Below are 23,316 nucleotides of genomic sequence, written 5' to 3'. Positions count from 1 at the left end.
TTAAAATTTGCACAACTATTTTAAGGTAACCGTTTTTTTAATAGATTTATTTTCACCCTTCCCTATGCATAATCAGACTCCCGAATCTTGATTCAAAGACCAATTTGCTAAAATAAAAGTTTTCTATTTTTTTCTAAATTAAATAAAATTAGTGACGACTTCGTTATTTTTATTATTTAATTTTTAATTTCTGATCGTTACAGCATAATTCGAAAATTAACTTATGTAGTAAACTAAATAGACGATATCAAGGCTAGGCTAATTTAAGTGAAACAGTGAATAAAGTGACACTCTTTGCAAATTTTTTATTCAAGTATCACATCAACAGTACTTTTTACTAGACTACCTCGCAACTTAATTCTCTACTAGTTGATTAACAAATAATATTAACGTGATATTTGATTAAAAAATTTGAGAGTCACTCTTTCATCGATGTTCCAACTTAAGTCAAGTCACCCGATAAACCCCGCGGTTATTTCTTTTTATTCCCACTCTGGATGCTAATGGTCAGTGGTCACCCACCCCTCCTCCTCATTTGAAAAAATTTCTCCCAACAATTAACATCTGGGAAGAAATGGAACTTCCTTCTTCCTTCTTCACACTTTCCCCATCCTCATCGCATAACTACTCTTTCTCATCCTCCTTCTCTCCCAACCCAATTCAAGTCTTCACCAAAACCCCAAACCCCACTTCCCAAACTCTCCGCATTTTCGCCGTAGCCATTGACCCGCCGCCTCCGCAAGAACTTCCGAGGAGCACTCCACAGCGACTTCTCAAGGAGCTCACTGAAACCAAGAGACCCACTTCTTCAAAGAAAAGATCACCACCTAGAAGGTTCATTCTCACCCCTCCACTAGACGACAAAAGAGTAGCAAAAAGGTTCCTCAACAGCCCCCAACTTTCCCTCAACTCGTTCCCCTTGTTGAGTTCATGCCTACCAACCTCGCCGCTCAACAATGCCGATAAGACATGGATGGAAGAGCACCTTCTCGAAGCGAAACAAGCTCTGGGGTACCCACTTGAACCCTCGGAGACGCTCGGTGACGATAACCCCGCGAAACAGCTCGATACTTTGTTGTACTTGGCGTTTCAGCACCCTTCCAGTGAGAGGATGATTGCGCGGCACGTGAAGTGGGGGCATTCGAGGTTGTTCTTTCTGGGGCAGTACGTGCTTGAATTGGCTTTCTCGGAGTTTTTCTTGCAGAGGTATCCGAGGGAGTCGCCGGGTCCAATGAGAGAGAGGGTGTTCGGTTTGATTGGGAAGAGGTACTTGCCCACGTGGATTAAAGCCGCTAGCTTGCAGAATTTGATATTCCCTTACGATGATATGGATAAGTTGGTGAGGAAGGAAAGGGAACCCCCGGTAAAGTAAGCTCTATGCGTTGTTAGTTTAGTTAAGTTGTTCTTAGAGGGATAGTGATGATGTTTCTACACTGAATTTTGTTACTGTCATGTGTAAAGTTGTTGATGTTAAGAACTGTGTAGTCCATCCAGCTGCTAGAATGCCGTTATTTACAATATGCCCATGTTCAAGGAAATGAAACAAATAAAAGTTGAAATTTTTAAAAATGTGAATATGCCCATATTCTAGTGGGAGGTTTGCTATCATGTATTAGCTATTTTCTTCTCACGTCGGGTGGAATTGGTTACCTGACTGGCCAAATTGAATGGATTAATTGGGTTCAAACATGGCGTTTTAAGTTGCTAATTTATTCCGCCCTTTCTTGGTATTCTTTTGAACAATGGGAGAAATCGGATTTTAAAATTATGTTGATGTTATTTTGTTTCGAATAGAATTACTACCTGCGAGATTCGGACTTAGATCCTTGTAAATTGTGGCCAGCTCTCTGGCTCAAAATTGTGTTTTTCCATGTGTCTAATTAGTCCTCCAGAATGTGAGCCATGAGTTTGTGATATCGTAAGTATTTCTGAGATTGATGACCTTTGCATCTGATGCCAGCTTCCTTTAAAGATCAAGCTTTTATGAATCACGAATTGGATAATTAAATATCAGCGGTTTACTGTCAAAGGGGGATCTAGGAAAGAAAAGACAAAAATTGCTGACTGAGCCCCCGGGATGATATATTTTTAATCAATTTATTGTAGAACCATCTTAATCAATGGGGATCAATGGAGTTGTTTCTAAAATCTATTGTTCACATAATTTCTACGTTTATTATTATATTGGCAGGTCTGTATTTTGGGCTTTGTTTGGGGCAATCTATCTGTGTTTTGGGATGCCAGAAGTGTATCGTCTTCTTTTTGAAGTCTTTGGAATGGATCCGGAAGCAGAGGATTGTCAACCCGAATTGCGTAGGCAACACGAAGATATAGATGTGATATCTGCTGAATTTGAAGGCAAGCTAAGCTGGCAAGATATGATTGCGTATAAGGCAAGCTCTACATTTCTCTGTTATAGTATTATTTGTTTAAAAAAGTTAGCACATAAATTTATCTACATATTTTGTGCATACTATGGTTATCTAACTTAGTCTAGCTTCGTTATAATTTCGAACATGTTTTTCTGCTCTATTGCCAAATGTGGATAAAAATTCCTGCCCTACTACATATGTTGCTTATCTTATTATTAGGGGAACAACAATGATGTTTATTGTTCTGCATTCAGCCTCCTGCAGATGCCCTGTTTGCTCAACCACGGCTGTTCAGAGCTTGTGTTCCCCCAGGCATGCATCAGTTTAGAGGAAATATATGGGATTATGATAGCAAATCCCAGGTTATGCAAACCCTTGGATATCCGTTAGAAATGACAGATAGAATTCCAGAAATTACTGAAGGCAGGAACCTAGAGCTTGGACTTGGGTTACAGGTAGCTTTAATATTGCCTCTCATTCTGCTTTTTCTTTTGCCTATCAGGCAGGCTATTGCATACACCCCACTGGCTTCACTTACCACTTACCAGGGTTAGGGTTGGGTATACCTTTGATGCGTCTCTGAACAAGAAATAACTGTGTTTTTACTGCTCCCTACTTGGGCTTCAGTATTCACATTTATATGCCCTTGAATCTGTTTAACGAGGGTTAAAGTTTGTAAGAAGTGCAGCTTTTATTAATCCTGTAGTGATACTTGCTAGCAATTCTATGGAATTTAGGAAAGCTAAATATAAAAAGAATGAAAAAGACTGATGGATCGGTACAACACAATTGATAATGAATTATTACTGCCATGTGGATCATTTCTGGATTTTTTAAAATCCGTTTTTGATATTGCTATAATGTATTTGATTTATCTATGCACAATTCACCTCATTACGACAAAGGCATACCTTAAAACCACCCAAATATTAACCATATTATAGTTTAATTAAGAATGTATTTTACGACATTCTTGAATATTACTAGATCTTTCTATTGTTAGGCAATCGATGGAGCCCATAAGTTGGGGAGACCTCCATGAGTGGGCTAAGTGACAAACCACAATAGTGGGTTTGACACCACATTTTGAACCCAAAGTCCGAAGGCAATAAGTTTATGAATTTTTTCATTTATATGATTCTCATTTAGTCTATACCTAACCAAGGTGAGATTTCTTTACTCACTTGAATTTCCAACATTTTTCACTCAAGTGTGAGTCCCAACATTGCTATGCTCTCTCTTAAGCATAAGCCTTTCCGAATATTTATGGGATTAGGAACCAAGAGCCAAGTCTTGGCTAATGGTCCACAACATGAGTTGGGCACAAACTTGAGCACCAACCACCATTTTTAAATATTCAATCCAATTAAACTAGTTTATTTATGGGATTAGGAACCAAGAGCCAAGTCTTGGCTAATGGTCCACAACATGAGTTGGGCACAAACTTGAGCACCAACCACCATTTTTAAATATTCAATCCAATTAAACTAGTTTTTGATACCACTTGTTAGGCGGTCAAGAGGAACCCATAGGTAGGGTAGACTTTCATCAATGGACTAAGTGAGAAGCCTCAATATTGGGCTTGACACCACATTTTGACCTAAAACCTTAAGCAATGAGTTTATGGGTCTCTTAATTTATATGGTTCTCACTTAGCCCATTTCTAACCAATGTGGTACTTCATCACCTACACTTGAATTTCCAATATTAGTTGAATGGAAAAATGCTGAATATTATTTTTGAATTGATTATGTATATCGGTTCATTCTAATATGTAGACCGAGCCAAATATTTACTTGCTTAAAATATGACTAATCTATGGTAACAAAATATTTGACAATAATTACAATGATTTCATAGAGAAATTATGGGGTAAAGGATGCAGGACTGATGTGGGACTAGCATAATACTCTATCTCAAGCTAGTGAATGGATATTTATCGTTCCTAACTTGTCAATAAGATCTTGTAACTTCACCATAGGAAGTCTTTTAGTTAACACATCTGAAAGTTGAACCTTTGAACAGCGGTGGCCAAGGGTGCTAGATGTGACTCGAGCATGAGGAAGGCACTGTCTTGGGCATAGGTTCAAGAGAGGGGTAGCCGCAATGGAGGCGGCTGGCAAGCTAGAATTAGGGTTAATATGCGGAAGCAGAGTCTACAAGATTGGGAGCTTTGATACCAAGTTGAATGGAAAAATATTGAATAATATATCTTAATTAAACTGTACATAGATTCATTCTAATATATAAACCTAGCTAAATATTGACTTGCCTAAAATAATATTATCTATGATAACAGAATATTTTACAATAATTACTATGATTTTACATAGAATATTATGGTGTAAGGAATGTGGTACTATTACATAACCTTCCTTGGAAGATGTGAAGTTGATAGATCAGCTTGAAGGTTTCTTAGCTTCTGTTCTGATCTTTCATGTTATTGATTTTCTTGTTGAACTTCAGCTATGTTTCTTGCATCCATCAAAGTACAAATTTGATCATCCTCGTTTTTGCTATGAGAGATTAGAATACCTTGGTCAAAAGATACAGGTACTACTCTCTCTGTTGTTTACAGTCTGCACCACTATTTGATTGCATTTATATAATGACATTATATTTTCTTTAAAGAATTATATAACATACTAAAGTTTACGCTTGTCTTTCTTCACTACTTACTGTGTAATTTTTTTTTTCTTTTTTTCTTGGGAATATTGTTAAGGATTTGGTGATGGCTGAAAGATTGTTGATAAAGCATTTAGATGCTCCGGGGTTTTGGTTACAAGATAAGCACCGCCGGTTTCTTATGAACAAGTTTTGTGGAAGGTATTTGAGGGACAAAAATCTCCACCATGTTATTGTATATTCCGAAGAGGTTCAAGACTTCTATGAGCGGAACTATAGACTGAGAAACCCGGCCACAACATCTGTTCAACAAGCTCTTCACGGGCTTTCATATGCTGTTTATGGGAAACGTGATGTGAGACGTTTGATGTTTGAGGTTTTTGACTTTGAGCAAACAAAGGAAACTTAAATATGAAGAGACAGTAGTGAGAACTCTACTTTTCCTCATATCCTTTGACCCACTTTTCCTTCTTTACATCTTTCTTTCTTACTTTTTATTTTTACCATCTTGATATAGGTTTTTCCATATTATGATTTGACCCACCTAGTTTTAGTTGATTCTTTTGTTTGAAGTTGCTCTTGTATATATATTTTAGTATTTTATTAATTTTGAGACTCTGCGCCCTAGACTCCTGAAAGTGATATGGAGATGAGGATGCATATGTGATACTTGTTCTTCTACAATATACATGGCCCAAGACCAAGAGTCTAGTTGGTCGAGTAGGAGATTTTAGAATGAAAATTACCTTATACTTGCCCATTATAACAAAAATATGAGGTCAAAAATAAAAAAAGTAACTCTTTATTCAGCTCTGGTGGTAATTTTGATAGCCTTGAACCTAGAGAATGCCATTAACTAAATAGTAAATGTTAATAAAGTCCAAAAATAATTTTGCTTTCCAGCTCTCGTTTATTCATATCAAGTAGTTTACTAGTTTAATGTTTATCTTCAATACGTCTTTTAATTTTCAGGAAAATCCTAAAACCTAGATTAATTTTCAGATAACAATTTATTATTATAAACTTATTTAAGATATTAATAAATGCATGATGGTTAGAGTGTGAACTTTAAGTTTGACACCGGTGTCAAATTTGAAGTTTGACACCTCATCTGAGAGTCGTTAAATCAAAAAAGATCAATGGTGTCACATGCTTACAAATCAGAGTCGTTGATCTTTTTTGATCTAACGGCAGGTGTCAAACTTGAAATTTGACACCGGTGTCAAAGGATCCTACCTCTCTCTCTCTCTCTATATATATATATATATATATATATATATATATATATAGGGAAAAATGTTTCTACAGTTAATGCAGATAAGTTATCTGCATTTATTCCCAAAACGACGTTGTTTTGATATTGAAATCTTAAAAAATTATAAATATAGAGACTATTATAACCCTGAAATAAATTAAAATTATAAATACACCATGATTTTCGTCCAAAACGACGTCGTATTGGGCTTACTGCAGATAACTTATCTGCAGTAGCTGCAGAAAAAACGAACCCATAAATATATATAGGGTCATGAACATTTTCTCAATCTTAAACATTGATTCCACTTATATTTAAAGACTCTAATTTTTTAGTAACGTGAGCTATTGGATACAAGTGGATTAATGATCAAGACTGAGTGTAACTTATATTGGTGTAAGAGTTAGAAGTCTTACACTCAATCTTGACTATTGATCCACTTGTATCCAATGACTCACATTAGTAAAAAATTAGAGCTCTTAAATATAAGTGAGATCAACAGATAAAATTGAGAGTTAAACTTATATTGATATAAAATAATCTTATCTTGAACCTATATATATATATATATATATATATATATATATATATATATATATGGGCTTGGTGTGGTCTAGATGAGCAAAAACGTGTTCCATTGCCAAGTCTGAAGGTATTAAATTGTATATGTTCTAACCAAAATGTAGACGGTTTGCACAAAAATATTTCAGCAGTTACTGCAGATAAATTATTTGCATTTATTTCTAAAATGACGTTGTTTTGGGATTGAAATATTAAAAAATTATAATTATAAAGATTATAATAACTTTAGAATAAATTAAAATTACAAAAATAACATGATTTCTGCCTCAAAATAATGTCGTATTGGACTTACTGTAGGTAATTTATCTGCAGTAACTGCAAAAAAAGTGAACCCGTAATTTATACACAAAAAGGTTACATGAGAAATACTTTTGGGAGTTGGTATTCAATTCGTATTTGTGCTTTAGGTCTTCAATTCGTATTTGTGCTTAGGTCTTCAATTCGTAATACAACCAACCATGCACCACCGACGTGAAAAACACGTTGAAACATTTTACACTTGTGTGAAGCTGCTATCAAGTTTTAGGTGCTCGCTACGTATTTTATCGTCTTATTTTTTTTTAAACTCGCTGATACTGTGTCATAAAGCTAACTAAATAAAGGGAACTCAACGGCTTTAAGTTTTATTTCATGATTAATATGATCGATCGTATAAATATTTTGTAGACATAATATAGTTATATAAATTTGAATCGGTTTACATGTTATAAACTAAGTAGCTTTATTGTTTGTTTGCAAAGCGCAGAAGCAGAGAGGAAAGAAAATTATTCCCTAGCCACAGACCATTTCACAAAAAGTTACTCTAAAATCGGAGAGAGTATTATTCTTTTGACTTAAAAAAAATAAAAATGAGAATGTAAAAGTATGTGTAATTATCGCTACACACGCCTTAAATATCCGCACGAACCACCCGCACTTGTGCCCCGCTTCTTGCTAGTGTGCGCCCTTGTGGCCTTGCGTGCGCCGGTTGCGCAACCCCCTATCGTGCGCATCCCCACCCACCCCATCGAAACTAACTCCACCACTATCGTCCACCACCATCAAAGAGCTCAGATCTTGCGTTCGAATCACCGAGGCATGTCGAAGGCGCGTGTCTACACCGATGTCAACGTTCTTCGCCCCAAAGAGTATTGGGACTACGAGTCTCTCACTGTTCAATGGGGGTAATATTCCCAACCCTAGTATATTTGATGATGCTGTTGTTGTTTTGTTGATTTCTCATCCTAGTTTGTTTTGCGAGCTTTCTGTTATGCCTTGATTTGGTTATTAAACTGAATTCAGAATGAAGGGAGATTTTAGGTTATGAACTAAGAGTGTGTGTGTGTGCGCTTAGTTTCTCAGGTACTGTTTTGTCGTTTTATTCGTTCTTCTTTTTGAATTCCTGTAGGTTCAACAATTTCATGTCACATATTTTTTTTTTTTAAGTTTCCATATCAACTAATGAGGGATGTGGAATTGTGCCATTTCTGTTATAATTATATCCTTTTGATTGGATCTCTTGCTCTTGCTCATTTCTGTGTGTGGTATAAACACAGAGAAGCTGATCCACTCCTTGTGATTCGAAGTTAATTGATGGCATTTGTTCTCTGGATTCCTAAGTTAACTACTTAAGAACATTGACATTGATATTGAGATTTTAATGGATTGTTTTTGGACAAAAAAAAAAAAAACATTGGTTTTCTAGGATTTTAATGGATTGTAAAAAATTAATGTGGTATTCAATTATTTTATAGAGTTCATCCAAATCCGATGGTATTCAATCAGGATTTTAAACAAAGGAAAAACAATTTTAATGGATTTTCCATTAGTGTGGATTTTGTGAGACTTTTTTGTGAGAAGTATAAATAACATACCTCTCCCAAACTCTTGGAATTTCTTGAGATTTCTCCATTGCAGTGTCTTACAATCTACCCTAGCCTTTTTTAAAAGCCAAAGTAATCTCCAGTGATCTCTATACCTAATAGTTGTAATTTATTAAAAATTAATTAATATGAATAATTCAATAAATAATCACGGTCAATGCAAAGGGATGGAGTGGATGGTAATTTGTGAAGTTTTGGCCAAAATTTCAATAATGGCAAAGCGGTTAAACTAAAGAGATGAACCATGTCTTGGAAAATCTTGTCGTTGCTGCTTCGAAGTTGCGAGGCGCATTCCGCTGCCATACAATGCCAAGCCCAAAGTATCGTCCTAGGTTTACTTCCCAACGTCAGTCTTGAAACCAATTTCTTATTAGTGTACTTTAGATTGGGCATTATTCGTGATGCCCGCAAGGTGTTCGATAAAATGCTGAACAGAAACATGCATTCATGGAACATCATGATTGCCTCATATGTCACGAGTTTAATGTATTACTGATTGAGAAAATTATATTAGATTTTACTTTTTTTTATTAATATCATTTCATTTCTTTGTTATTTTTTTATTGACTCTTGTAATTGTTAAAAATTCATATGATTTTTTTATCTTCGAAGTTGCGAGGCGCATTCTGCTGCCTTACAATGCCAAGCCCAAAGTATCCTCCTAGGTTTACTTCCCAACGTCAGTCTTGAAACCAATTTCTTATTAGTGTACTTTAGATTGGGCATTCTTTGTGATGCCCGCAAGGTGTTTGATAAAATGCTAAACAGAAACATGCATTCATGAAACATCATGATTGCCTCCTATGTCACGAGTTTAATGTATTACTGATTGAGAAAATTATATTAGGTTTTACTTTTTTTATTAATATCATTTCATTTCTTTGTTATTTTTTATTGACTCTTGTAATTGTTAAAAATTCATATGGTTTTTAAAATCTTATAAATCTATATTATCCTTTCAAATCTTATAAATTCTATTAAAATCCTTTAAAATCTAATCTTATAAAATCTTGATTGAAAAAAAGTCTTTTAAAAGTCTTTAAAGTTACTGCAATTCTAGATAGTCTTTTAAAATCTATAAGATTTTTATCCCAAAATAGTCTTTTAAAATCCTAATCCAGTACACTCCCTAAGAGTGTGTGCTTAGTTTCTCAGGTACTGTTTTGTCATTTTATTCGTTCTTCTTTTTGAATTCCTGTAGGTTCAACAATTTTATGTCACATTTTTTTTTGAAGTTTCCATATCAACTAATGAGTGATTTGGAATTATGCCATTTCTGTTATAATTATATCATTTTGATTGGATCTCTTGCTCTTGCTCTTTTCTGTGTGTGGTATAAACGCCGAGAAGCTGATCCACTATTGAGAATTACCTTGTGATTCGAAGTTAATTGATGGCATTTGTTCTCTGGATTCCAAAGTTAACTACTTATGAACATTGCCAAAGCACCCTACCTTCCTCCTTTTTTTTATTTTTTTTGACATTTTTTTATTCCAATTATTGTTTATTAATGTTCTGTATGCTCTTTTCAGTGATCAAGATGATTATGAGGTTGTGCGAAAAGTAGGAAGGGGGAAGTATAGTGAGGTTTTTGAAGGCATAAATGTCAATAGCAATGAGCGCTGTGTAATCAAGATTCTCAAGCCTGTTAAGAAAAAGAAGGTGAGTTCTTTTTTTTACATTGGTGTTGCTTTCTACCCTTCCTTTGGGACCTGAAGACTATGAATGAAGCCAGCCAGGGGTGCTTAGTCAAAACTATTCTCCTAAAGTTTGCTACTCCAAGAGTAATGTTATTTAATTTATCACATACTCTTTGTAATCTTCTTTGTGAGCAATTGGATACCAACTGGACCACTCAGCACAATCTCTATAACACAGTTATGCAACAATTATTTCCAAAATAGAAAAAAAAAACTTAAAATTCGTCATAAGAAGACATAATATAATCTTTTTTTAACATGAAGATATTAGAGAATATCAATATATGGCATAATAACCAATAAATCATAGGGCATATGACATGAGTAGCAATCTATATCATAATTCATAATCTAATTATATAGCATGGTTGCGGTACCACCATATTAGAGTATTCATGAAAATAAAAGATTTTTGGAAGTTAATGTTTCAAGTGAGAAGAGGAGCTTCAAAGTTCAAACTAGATGAACTTTGTCGAAAAAAGTTGTTAATTGTGTATCACCCTAAAATATCAAACGTGTAATTGAAGCATGTGTGAACTGTTTCATTTTGAAACAATATGCTAAAAGGGAAAGAACAATTTTCACATTGAGTTGAGCAGGACATGGTGTGGTTCTGGTGTTCTGCAGCAATCTGATTCTGCCAATCCCATTTGGAAATTCTTAATGGAATTGTTCAAATCAAATTGTTCTAGCCAAACCATAAATCCACCTGATGATGTGAATCGTTTAGGGCATGAACAAGGACAACTTTGATTCCTATATTTTGAGTAGGAAGAACTCCTCATATTTTTGGACTCAGTATCATATCTTCTAAATTTTGGAAAACCCTTGTGAATGTACTAAGAAGTAGTTGAAGTTTTGTGTTAGCTTTAATTTTTATTTTACTTTTTTAGGTATATGGTGTTTCATATACTATACCATTTTAGTTCTTCTGTTGATTTTGGCTTACCTTCTAAGTTCTAAGATCTTCAACTCCATTTTGCAGATTAAAAGAGAGATAAAAATACTTCAGAACCTTTGTGGAGGCCCAAACATTGTCAAGCTTCTTGATATTGTCAGAGATCAACACTCTAAAACTCCTAGCTTAATATTTGAGTATGTCAACAGTACAGATTTTAAAGTTTTGTATCCAACCTTGACTGATTATGACATACGCTATTACATATATGAGCTCCTTAAGGTAATGTGATCCTTCAATCTCCTGGTATACTTGAACTGCTGCTCTCTGTGTGCTCTCCATAATCAATATATTTTTTTTATAAAATAATCGGAGTATCTATCTTGGATGAGGCTTGTATGAATGTTTATTTATTTATTTTTCTCTCATTTGTTTTTCCTTTTCTTCAATCTTTTCTTGCTTTTTAAATGGGTTCATTAAACACCGACCCCAACTAGTTTGAGATAAATGTGATGTTGATGTTGATATTTGCGCAAATATGTGGTAAGGACCTTTTCTTGTTACATGAATGCTTTAGTTTTGAATTGCAGGCCTTAGATTACTGCCATTCTCAAGGCATAATGCATAGAGATGTCAAGCCTCATAATGTTATGATAGATCATGAATTACGAAAACTCCGCCTGATAGACTGGGGTCTTGCTGAATTTTATCATCCTGGAAAGGAATATAATGTTCGTGTGGCTTCAAGGTAATGTTCTCCTACCCAATTGACCATGGTCTCAACTCCATTCCTAAAAACAAAGAAAGACGTGTAAAATGGATGAGCCTTGAGTATATTAATATATGGCATAAATCAAAATCAGTGAGGCATCATTAGCACGTTTAAGCATTAAATTTTCAATATGAACAGGTTATTGGAATCGTTGCATTCATTCAGAGCCTGTTTGGATCCTCTCTTTTTTAAGCTAGAAGCTACTTATAAGTTAAAGCTAAAAAAAAGCTTAAAAAAAAGCTAAAAGCTGTGTGGTAATTATATAAAATTTTTAGCTTAAAAGTATATATTTCAAGAAAACTATCTCTCTCTCTATCTCTATAGCTCTTCATTTTAGAAAAAGCACACAATTCAAGAAAAGCAGATAAGAGCTTTAAAAAAAGCTCCTCCTAGGAGCTTTTAGCTTTTTTCTTCATTATAAAATAAGATTTTTCATTATACGAGCTTTTCTCAAAATTTGTTTGGCCTAGCGTAGCTTATGCTTATAAGTAGCTTTTAGCTTAAAAAAGAGATGATCCAAACAGGTACTCAAAAATTCCAACAGTGGCAATACAAAAATACGGGTGTGAAGATGTGGAAACATGAACCAACAGTGCATCACTAGTACAAAAATTAGAACTACTACAGTTTTCTTAACTAAAACATGGGTCATGGAAGTGATTCCTTTCTTGGTCAATTTCGATGTGGCCTCTATTGCTACTAAACATAGTGGCACTTAAGGTTTGCACAAATTCAACTGATTTATGTAGATAAATATCACTTACAAATTCCAGTATGAATTCACCTGGCGTTTGAATAAACCACCCTATTTGATTATGTTAAGACTCTCAATTCCATAGGTTTTTCGCTTCTAGTTTCCTGTAAGGAACTCTCCTAAAATGTGTGCCGAGCTATTACATTTTTAGCTACATTTTTTGTTTAATCTTACAGTCTCAAATTTTTTCAACAACTATTAGATTGTTCTTTTTGAAGCTTATAGTGCACTTCTTTATCCCTAACAATCTAACATACATTATAGTATACTTATAAAAGTTATGTGCAACAATGTTATTACAAGAGTAGTTAAGGCCGTAGTTGTTAGAATGGTATGATTTGCATTTCAAATTGTATGATTTGATACGATTCGGCAAGCCAACGATTTGTACCAGGTGATGAATCGGATATGGCTTTGAATCGTTTGATACATGCATGAATTGATGCGATTCGGTATCATTATACAATTTGCATGATTCAACTATTTGTTAACTTTTTTAATTTTCTTTTTAGCTTTTCTTTCTTCAATTCTAATAACATCAACATCAACAACATCTTTATCCCAAATTAATTGGGGTCGGTGGTAGATGAACCCAAAAAAAAGATACAAAAAGGTTAAAAAAATGAACAATGAAAGTAAAAATAAAAAAATAGAATAGTATATATATATATATATATATATATATATATATAAAAGTAAAAAAGAAAGGGGAAAGAAGAAGAGGGGGAAAAGGACTAAAAAAGGACCATCTGGAACATAGGAATAACAACGGGTTTAACCTTCCACCATGCTTATAGCTTTTCTCCATTCCGTTCTAAGGCATACCGTCCGTCAATCTATATCCCACTCCATTAAATCTTGTTTTACTACCTTCCCCCAAGTAAGTTTCAGTCTACCTCTACCTTTTTTTGTGTTGAGCTCTTGGTAACAAACTTCTGTTCTTACAGGAGCATCCAGGGCCTTCTCATTACGTGCCCAAACCACCTCAATCTATGTTCTCTCATCTTCTTAGCCACCGGTAGTACTCCTACCTTTCGTCGAATATCTTCATTTCTTATCTTATCCATCCTCGTATAACCACACATCCACCTTAACATCCTCATCTCTGTTACTCCCATTTTATGCTCATGTTGCCTATGTGTTGGCCAACTTTCAGCTCCATATAGCATTGCAGGTCTTACTGTTGTTCTGTAGAATTTTTCTTTTAACTTAAGGGAGATTTTGCGGTCACACAAAAATCCAGATGCACTACGCCATTTCATCCACCCTGCTCTGATTCTATGATTTACATCCTCATCAATCTCTCCACCTTTTTGCAAAATGGAGCCCAGGTATTTAAAAGCATCTTTCTTGGGTACCTCTTGACCACTTAGATGCACGGGATCTTGGTCTACATCTCTTACCAGAGAAAACTCACACTTCAGATACTCAGTCTTGCTCCGACTTAATGTGAATCCTTTAGATTTCAACGTGCTTCTCCACAATTCAAGTTTTCTATTAACACCGTCTTTGCTCTCATCGATAAGCACAATATCGTCTGCAAAAAGCATACACCATGGCACTTCTTCTTGAATATCTTTTTTTAGTTCATCCATAACTAAGGCAAAGAAATAAGGACTTAGAGCCCACCCTTGGTGTACACCTACCATGATTGGGAAATAACTTGATGTTCCGTTACAGGCTTTCACACATGTAGTAGCCCCATCATACATATCCTTGATTGCCTTTACATACTTTGATGGCACCTTTTTCTTTTCTAGAACCCACCATAAAACTTTCCTTGGAACCCTATCGTATGCTTTCTCAAGATCTATGAACACCATATGTAAGTCCTTCTTCTTTTCTCGATAACTTTCCATTAATTGTCGCATCAAGAAAATGGCTTCCATGGTACATCTTCCTGGCATAAATCCAAATTGATTTACAGAAACCTTGGTATCTCTCCTCAAGCGATGTTCAATAACCCTCTCCCACAACTTCATAGTATGGCTCATTAGCTTAATGCCTCTATAGTTAGAACAATTCTGTATATCTCCCTTGATTTTGTAAATAGGCACAATCATACTTTTCCTCCATGCATCAGGCATCTTATTTGTCTGAAGAATCTTATTGAAAAGATTGGTCAACCATTTTATTGCCACATCCCCCAGGCCTCTCCACACTTCAATAGAGACACCATCAGGTCCCACGGCTTTATTAGTCTTCATCCTCTTTAAAGCCTCTTTAACTTCATGTGTATTAATTCTGCGCACAAATCTTCTATTCAAATCATCATAAGCGTCCTCCAAGTCCACCTCGCTTATATCGCCATCCCCATTAAACAGCTTGTTGAAGTAGTTCATCCATCTTTCATTGTTAAGTCAAATAAAAGAAACTGAAAAGTCAAATAAGCTTAAATTGTTAAATGAAAAGGAACTAAAAGAGTGCTATTGAGTGTACCCTGTTTTCATTTTCTGACACAAGGGCTCCATAGTCTTTCACTCACTCTATGGATTTTATTTGGTAATTCAATTTCTTAGTCTTCACTCTTCTAAAATGAAGGCTTCACACAGTCACTCGATTGCTCTATACGCATCTTATTTGGTCATATTTTGCTCATCTGAAACATAGGCTTCATGCTGTCACTTTATGTGACTTAGTTCTGACTTATGACATGATTTTGTTTTGTGAGACTTATGGTTAAGTTGCTTTATCAATTCCTAGTTAAAATTATTACATTGAGCATTATACATCATTTAATGATATATTTCAAGCCTTATTATTCGATACAACTTTTGATTCATGACTCAAGAATTAGCTTGGCAATTCACGACACTGGAGCAGTTTGACCTTTATGATCCAGGCCTGATGCAGCAAGCTAATGCACAATGTGTCAAATGTGACCATGTTTTTTGGATTTTTGTTTAACAACCCTGATTTAGGACAATCCTAGAGTGCTTCTTTAGGGCGAAGTGTTCCTCTGACTCCAGTTTCAGATGCTCTCTGAATAAAGGAAATATCAATTTATATAATAATTGAAAGTCGTAATAACATATAGTACTAATGGGTATTTATAACACAGATAATAAAAATTCTAGATAAATCCTAATAAAATCCTAATCTTATATTAATTTTCTAAAATATGAAATCCTGATTAAATAAGAAATCTTAACATGATAATATTTTCTTAAGAACATATTTTCCTAAAATTTCTAAGAGAAATATAATTCCTCAATAACACAATAATCCGTAAATTTGCATCTCCATACTGCATCCAACCTTGATTTCCTCATTAAATCACACTTCCACTAAGTAATGTAAAAGGATATTTGAGTCTATTAGGCCTAGCTGAAGATATTAAAAGCACAAAAATCAGCCATTTGATGCCATGTGCCAGGCTGTTAGGCAGAAGGGATGAGCAAGATTTAATGGGGTTCCAAGAACTCTTGGCTGGGACAAAATAAGAACTTAGGTTCTGAGGCTAGTTTAGTGGTATTCTCTCTTGTTTTTCCCAGCTGAAACATTTTCATGTCCTTTTGTCTGGTCAACTAAACTAAACTGCTGTCAACTCTTATTATAGCATGTTTCAGGTCCCTAGTCTTCCGCTTGGTTTATAATGATATTGACATTTTTTGCTTCTTTCTAAGCCAACATTAATTTACTATGACAATTCCCTTTTTTTTTATTTTGTTTTTAATTTGCTTGTATTTGTTAGTCAGGTATAAACTTGGCAACAGAAAAATTGTTGTTTAAATTTTTCTAGACTTCTATGATATTGCTATCTGAGGATGAGTTTTGGTTTCTCATGTTCTTGAATAAACTCACCAAAATTTCTCTGTGCTATGCTTTTTCTTTCTCAGATACTTCAAGGGCCCTGAACTTCTAGTTGATTTGCAAGACTATGACTACTCATTAGACTTGTGGAGCCTTGGCTGCATGTTTGCTGGAATGGTGAGATATAGCTACAGGTTACAATTAGCTGGTTATATGTGACATACCGTTGGCATTATTTTTATATGAAGTCTAATTTTGAATAAATATGTGCAAGATCATGTAATTCTGCATTATAATCGTTTTACTTCATGTAGATATTTCGCAAGGAACCTTTCTTTTATGGTCACGACAACCATGATCAGCTTGTCAAAATAGCTAAGGTAACATTCATGGTGCAATAACGTATAAAAATTGCAAAGTTATCGTGTTGATGCTATGGAAGTGAATATCCTGTTTTAGTTTCAGACTACAATATCTTATCTTTTATTAAATGTGGATAACTAAGTATGCCCTAAATTATTTGCTGTTGTTTTTCATGCTGAAACATTCACCCCATACGAGTTGCCCCCTTCTAATGGACTTCTGTAGAAATACTTTTCTTTCCAGATCTAAAGTTTTCATTTGCTTAGCTTTTTATATGTGATCTGCAGGTGCTTGGGACTGATGAACTGAATGCATATCTGAATAAGTATCATCTGGAGCTTGATCCTCAACTTGATGCACTAGTTGGAAGGTATCATCTTCCATTTGATTTTCCGCATATTTCATAACATATTTGATTTAGTGAATTCACTAATTTTTTTCATGATATCTTCCATGGCAATGCAATATTACCTCTCTGAGCTCTCTCCTTAGAAGTTTTCTGCTTTTATTGACTTTATTTCCTCTTGATATCTATATGAAGAAGTATTATTGCTTTCGCACAACTTTTATTATGTTATGCTATTTCCTTCGGCAGGCACAGTCGCAAGCCTTGGTCTAAATTTATCAATGCAGATAATCAGCATCTTGTGTCTCCAGAGGTCATTTAATCCATGTTCCAATATGGCATTATAACCCAACAATTGGTACATAATGAAATTAGCAATTTCCATTAATAGATTTTGATTATTTCAACATATCTGGCATGCAGGCAATTGATTTTCTTGATAAGCTCCTTCGATATGATCACCAGGACCGGCTAACGGCAAGAGAAGCAATGGTAATATAAAGGGTTCATTAATTTACCGTAACATGGTACTTTATGATCTTTTGATTTAACAGTTTTTTCCTTGATGTGTATATCCCGTAGGCACATCCATATTTCTCTCAGGTAAGGGCAGCAGAAAGTAGCAGAATGAGGACACAGTAACTACATCTCCATAAACCTGAGTCCATATATGTGGGATTGTTTTATAATACCCTAACATGCGGCATGGTTGCCCTCTGTTAATTATAGTTGGTTATTTTTCTTGTGGAAGGTAACAATATCATTATCTTGTTCCAGATGAATAATGTGTTAGTCTGTCGTTGAAAATTAAAATTGTATCTTGAAAGTGTGATTATAATATTAAGAACTTTAAGTGCATGCTTGTTTTTGATTAATTTTTTTGTAAAAATTGCTGCTGTTTTTAAAAAAAAAAAAAAAAAAGCGCTCTTAATTGGATTTTGATTATAAGTTGTTTAAATTGGAAAAAAGCCAATTTAAACGCACAAATAATGTAGAATTGTGGCCTCTACCCCACCTTTTTCCATGAATATATCATTTCTTCACTAAATTCGTTCGTAATCTATGTATTTGATTTACACAAGCGCTATTGTTCCGTTATAAATCATCTGAATAGGCAAAAGTTCTTCACAGTTGTGAGTTGTGCATATTTTTCCCCTTTCATTGTTTAGGGTGTCCTTATTGTCGAGTATAATCAATCTACCTCTCCCCCTTTTGATGAGCCCCTACCACTCATGTAAAACGGCTTTGCGGACCATTTGCAATTTGGGAACTCTTATTGGATGAAGGTGACACTGACATGTACTTCATGTTAGGGGATTAGATCATTAAAGTGAAGGGTCAAGTGCATATATATCGGCATCAGTTTCATGCATTATACACTTCTTGTCTGATGCCTGATGGGGCATTACTGCCAAACATAAAACAGTGTGCTCGAAGTATGAGAATGCATCGTGGTAGCTGATCCGCCTTAAGCTGCATATAGTTTTCAATCTTGCTTTATGTTTATAAACTGGTGCAATGTCACTAGGCAGGGCGCACGGTGTGATTACTGTAGACTTGTTAACTGTAGAAAATGAGGCAGGATAAACGCTAGTTTAACAAAGTGCAAAAGATTTTGGCTTCAGATCACCGTCTTCATTGATTCAAGCCTGATTCCGGTAGGCAAAAGTTCAGGCAGAAGAAAAGTTAATCACATTCTGAAAGTCAACAAAAGCTTTATCGTTACTATGACACTTGAAGATTGTATTCGAATAAATGACTAACAACAAAGATCGAGCCTGTTCTCAGTCTTTTTAGACGATGGTTAACCATCATTAGCCATAACAGTATTGATTGAATGTATTATAGATTCTCTTAGAATTACTCATTATGATTTAGAGTATTAGTAACTCATTATATTTTAGAGTTACACTAATGAAAATAAATTACTAACTCATCAGTAAATAGATTTAAAAAAGAATTTTATTAATCTCATGTTAAAGGAGATAATCTATTTCATGTCATAGAAACAAACTTGTGAGTTTCACCATATAAAAAATAAAAATAAAAAATGAAACAGTTATCGAATGTTGTATAAGAGGAAAAATTTATCTCATATAATATGAGAATAATTTTTCCCTTTAAAAAAACTAAAACTCAATTTACAATGAACATTTAAAAGAAAAGGTTTATATGAACCAACCAAGGTTAGTTGGTTCATTCGATAACTTGAAATTTCAGACTTAAACGAGCTAGCAATGATAATTTGAATTTAATGATACTTATATTTCTTTTAGATTTAAAAAAAAAAAAGAAAAAAAATCAGACCCGTCTATAAGTCCAACTGTCCAAGAGTCTAGCAGAAATTTGTACTAAAGAGTCCAGTGGAAATTAATTTATATTTCTAATTCTGTATATTAGTAATATCTAATTTTCTAATTCCTATATCAATAATCAGAAAAATATTTATGTAGTTACTGCAGATAAATTATGTTCCTTTATTTTCAAAACGACGTTGTTTTGAAATTGAAAAATTAAAAAATTATAATTATAAAAACAAAATAATCCTGAAATAAATTAAAATTACAAAAACACTATAATTTCCGTTCCAAAACGACGTCGTATTGGACATACTGCAGATAACTTATCTGCAGTAACTGCAAAAAAAGCGAACTCATCAATAATATCTAATAATCTTGATCTTTAAAATGAAACTAAAACTTTAATATTGAAATGAGAAAAATATTGATTGAGGCTATGTGACTGGGACAGAGCTCAATTTGATGAACTGATGGTGAAGATTAAAATTAAACAACAGCACCTAATGATATCCATTATTTACCACCACCAAGTTATAAGTTCGCCAGAGAATTAGTGTTGGTTGGGGAGTTTGATGAGTTACTGGTTAAGGAAGAAATCAGGTGGTGTCAAAGGTCTAGAGCATCCTGAATTATCCCTGTTTGTAGATAGAGTCAAACACTTCATGCAATGCTATGTTTTTGTAAGAAGCTTAATATTAACACTAATGATCATTAAACACATACACTTCGACATAAAAAGAGAAAATTAACAGAGTTTCTCACACTTTATAAAGGGAAAAACATACTAATTATCCCCTCTTATCTCTCCCTAACCCCCAAGACACAAACACAGACACGTTTGATATAAAAGAAATTGAAGATCTCTGGACAGATTTACAGAAGAGGCCATGACGATATCATGTCTCAACATGCAAACCCCCCCCCCCCCCCCCTCCCCCCCAATGCTCAGTTTTTAAGATGAGGGAAACAGGCATAAAGATCAGATTTAGGGTGTTTGGCCTCAGCATGCTCCCTGCACTTCACTTCTGATGTGGTGCATATAAATGTTTGCATGCATACCTTGCACTGCAATCATCAATTACAACATTATAATCAGTAAAAGGCTCCATTCTACAGCAGTCCCTACAGTAATGCACAGAGAGAGAGAGAGAGAGAGAGAGACAGAGAGAAATCTCGATAGACTAAGATATCACAAATCTATAATCAAGTCTTCAAAATTAGCAAAGATTTTAACATTATTGTGATGGAACATCATTCAAAAAGTGTATATTTCAATAATCTGATTAGAGAATATCTTTTTGAGAGAAATTGAAGGAAAATTCTTAGATTTTGACACAATGTATCATACAATTCATGCATGGAACCAATAGAAACAATTAGGTCCCACCAGAGAAATTTGTCAACTCAACTGCATGCTGCTAATTGAATATACATTAAGTCTAACAGAATCAATCAGAGTAAGTAATTAGCAATTAGTAGAAAAACAAAAATTCCAAAAAAAAAACCTTTGATGAATTTGAAAAATACCAATTGCTGAATAACTACTCAGAGCATGTTTGGATTAAAGACAAGGATTTGATTCTGTTTGAGAGATATTCTAAGAAAGGGAAGGAAATGTAAGATTTTCAGCTTACCCTTCAAAATCCTCCAACTATGATGCATGAATTCCTTCAAAAAAAGGAGTCATATCTATGTCAAAACACTTAAATTTAGGTGGGCCGCTATGTCTCTGCTTCTTAGCCTCCAATCCTCACTTTCTAAGTTCCCAAAGAGGCTTTTGAAGGAGAAACTAAGTTACTATTGCGATACGTCTATTGATATTTCCAAATTAAATATCATTGATGAAATGCAATTTTATTATAGTAGTTAATTAAATATTAACAAAAGATCAATTTGTAAAAAATGTATTATGATTATTTTATTTTTCTTTAAACCTCCATTTCCTTTCCCTTGTTTATTTTAAACACAGCAATATCCCCTTGATTCCTTCTCTTCCCTTTCTCTCCCAACTCCCAAACATACCCTTAAGAAATTTCAGGCAAGTGTATATGCGATGAACACATGGCATACCTCTACAAAAAGAGCTCATATGGCACACACACATTCATGAAAACAAAGTGAAATTTAATAATTTCCCTCAGTATTTAGGCATAAACAATGACCTCGTATGAATCCTGATCACATATTCTCAGATTTGAATTTACCAATAGTTCTCAAAGCTTCTGCTTTCAAGGCCAATAATAGCGCTCTAATTTAACCACCGTTGCTATGAAAAGGAGATTTAAAATGCACAAGATATAACACAAAACAATAAAAATAAAACAGCCCTGAGCCCAAAGGAAGGAGAATCAAGCACAAAACATAGAACTCCTTTCATAGCTGTAAATAAATTGCTGAAATTAGAAGGCAGTTGTCAGTTATATATATGAAAAACAAAAAAATTAGCAAAAAACTATTAGACAAGAAGAATTGCAGACTACATGTACATATGATGCAAATCTATGCAGCAGTCCTAATCCACAGAGATATTACCATGTCTTAAATTCAGCTTCTACGGTACTTACCCAAAAAAATTAAAAAAAAAATTAAAAAATTCAGCTCCTATGGCAAAAAACAAAAGAAGATGACACATGAAAAGCTGGAATGAGGTCAGAAACAGCAGATTATTATTACCTGGATCGACATCGCTTGCTTGTTTTTTTCCAGCTGGCTTCCTTCACATACCAAACAAAATAAAATCACTAACTACATCAGATGATTCAGATCTAACACGTACAGAGTCTCAACTACTCTCCAGAATTTGTATTTTTATTTTTCAAATCTTTTAGGTTTACTCCTAAAAATTAAGGAATTCGAAGGCATCGAAACCTGGCGTTTAAATCTTCTCTCGAGAAATTGTCGGCATGTAAACGAGACGATAAAATTGAAATTATAAGGTAACAGAGAGAGAGAGAGAGAGAGAGAGATTACCCTTGCCGGCAGCTTTCTGCTTCTCGAGATTCCTCTCACGAGCCATCTTTGACTTCTGGGCGTTGCCACCTCCCATGTCTGAAAGGGAAAAGATGAGAGAACCAGAAAACCCTAACTTTTTTTCTTTTCCTTTTTTTAATCGAAGAGAATTAGAGAGGAGTGAGTTTAGTGGTGAGTGGGGTGAGTGGGAATAATGGGTGATGGGTAGATAGATATACGGAATTTGGAATGGGAATTGGGATGGCTCAAGCTCAACACACAAACACAATTGGGTTCATTAATTGTGCTCTAAACACTATTACGTCTATTTTCCACTTCTAGTTCGTCCTTACCTAACAGGTGTTATGATCCTCACGTGGCATCCGTGTCAGCGTATGAATAAGTGGCCACGTAATAGTTACGCGGTAATGTTGTAGCTGGATGCCAATACGAATGGCTACTCGCCAACCATAGTTTCTTTCTTTCTTTTTTTATTTAAAGAAGTTCTTCATTTTTTTTTCCTGATATAAGTGTAATATTTTTTTGCACTCCATTAATGAAATAATTTTTTTTTATCTGTTATACTAAACAACTTTTTCTGTTTTTTTTTTTTTTTAAAAAAACTACTAAAATGTATAAAATTTGTTGACCACGCAACATGACTAGCAAGTAGGGGTGAAAGTGGGCTGGGCTGGGCCGAGTTTTGCCCCAAAAAGTCCAAGCTTACGTCAAAAAATTTCAATTTGGCCCGGCCCAAGCCTAGTATGAGTCTAATTATTAGCTTG

General features: G+C 34.5%; 3 protein-coding genes across 6 annotated transcripts; 2 read left to right on the top strand and 1 right to left on the bottom strand.

Moving 5' to 3' along the window:
* Positions 1-539: 539 nt before the first annotated feature.
* Positions 540-5,687, top strand: LOC133293110 (ribonuclease III domain-containing protein RNC1, chloroplastic-like). 3 transcript variants are annotated; one of them, XM_061491645.1, is made up of 5 exons: positions 540-1,368; positions 2,192-2,393; positions 2,627-2,827; positions 4,839-4,925; positions 5,095-5,687. In XM_061491645.1, the coding sequence occupies exons 1-5, from the start codon at positions 575-577 to the stop codon at positions 5,404-5,406; spliced, it is 1,596 nt and encodes a 531-aa protein (XP_061347629.1). In that variant the 5' UTR covers positions 540-574; the 3' UTR covers positions 5,407-5,687. The 3 variants fall into 3 exon arrangements, with proteins under 3 accessions (XP_061347629.1, XP_061347628.1, XP_061347630.1); XM_061491644.1 differs by having other exon boundaries at positions 4,776-4,925; XM_061491646.1 differs by having other exon boundaries at positions 2,192-2,408.
* A 2,044-nt stretch (positions 5,688-7,731) lies between these two features.
* Positions 7,732-18,133, top strand: LOC133293152 (casein kinase II subunit alpha-2). 2 transcript variants are annotated; one of them, XM_061491690.1, is made up of 10 exons: positions 7,732-7,997; positions 10,229-10,259; positions 11,382-11,576; positions 11,885-12,042; positions 16,660-16,750; positions 16,888-16,953; positions 17,224-17,306; positions 17,532-17,595; positions 17,706-17,774; positions 17,865-18,133. In XM_061491690.1, the coding sequence occupies exons 1-10, from the start codon at positions 7,912-7,914 to the stop codon at positions 17,922-17,924; spliced, it is 903 nt and encodes a 300-aa protein (XP_061347674.1). In that variant the 5' UTR covers positions 7,732-7,911; the 3' UTR covers positions 17,925-18,133. The 2 variants fall into 2 exon arrangements, with proteins under 2 accessions (XP_061347674.1, XP_061347672.1); XM_061491688.1 differs by having other exon boundaries at positions 7,739-7,997; positions 10,229-10,358.
* A 2,124-nt stretch (positions 18,134-20,257) lies between these two features.
* LOC133293082 (uncharacterized protein At2g23090) lies at positions 20,258-22,811 on the bottom strand. The gene is made up of 3 exons (XM_061491607.1): positions 22,553-22,811; positions 22,256-22,296; positions 20,258-20,647 (listed from the first exon to the last, which is right to left on the bottom strand). The coding sequence occupies exons 1-3, from the start codon at positions 22,626-22,628 to the stop codon at positions 20,528-20,530; spliced, it is 237 nt and encodes a 78-aa protein (XP_061347591.1). The 5' UTR covers positions 22,629-22,811; the 3' UTR covers positions 20,258-20,527.
* Positions 22,812-23,316: the final 505 nt, after the last annotated feature.

The sequence above is a fragment of the Gastrolobium bilobum genome, unplaced genomic scaffold (genome assembly GCF_033153095.1).
Source record: "Gastrolobium bilobum isolate Gb01-03AN ecotype WA unplaced genomic scaffold, APGP_CSIRO_Gbil_v1 utg16185, whole genome shotgun sequence".
Classification (NCBI taxonomy): domain Eukaryota; kingdom Viridiplantae; phylum Streptophyta; class Magnoliopsida; order Fabales; family Fabaceae; genus Gastrolobium; species Gastrolobium bilobum.
The sequence above is the reverse complement of the archived record's forward strand: the minus strand, read 5'-3'. Positions and strand labels throughout refer to the sequence as shown.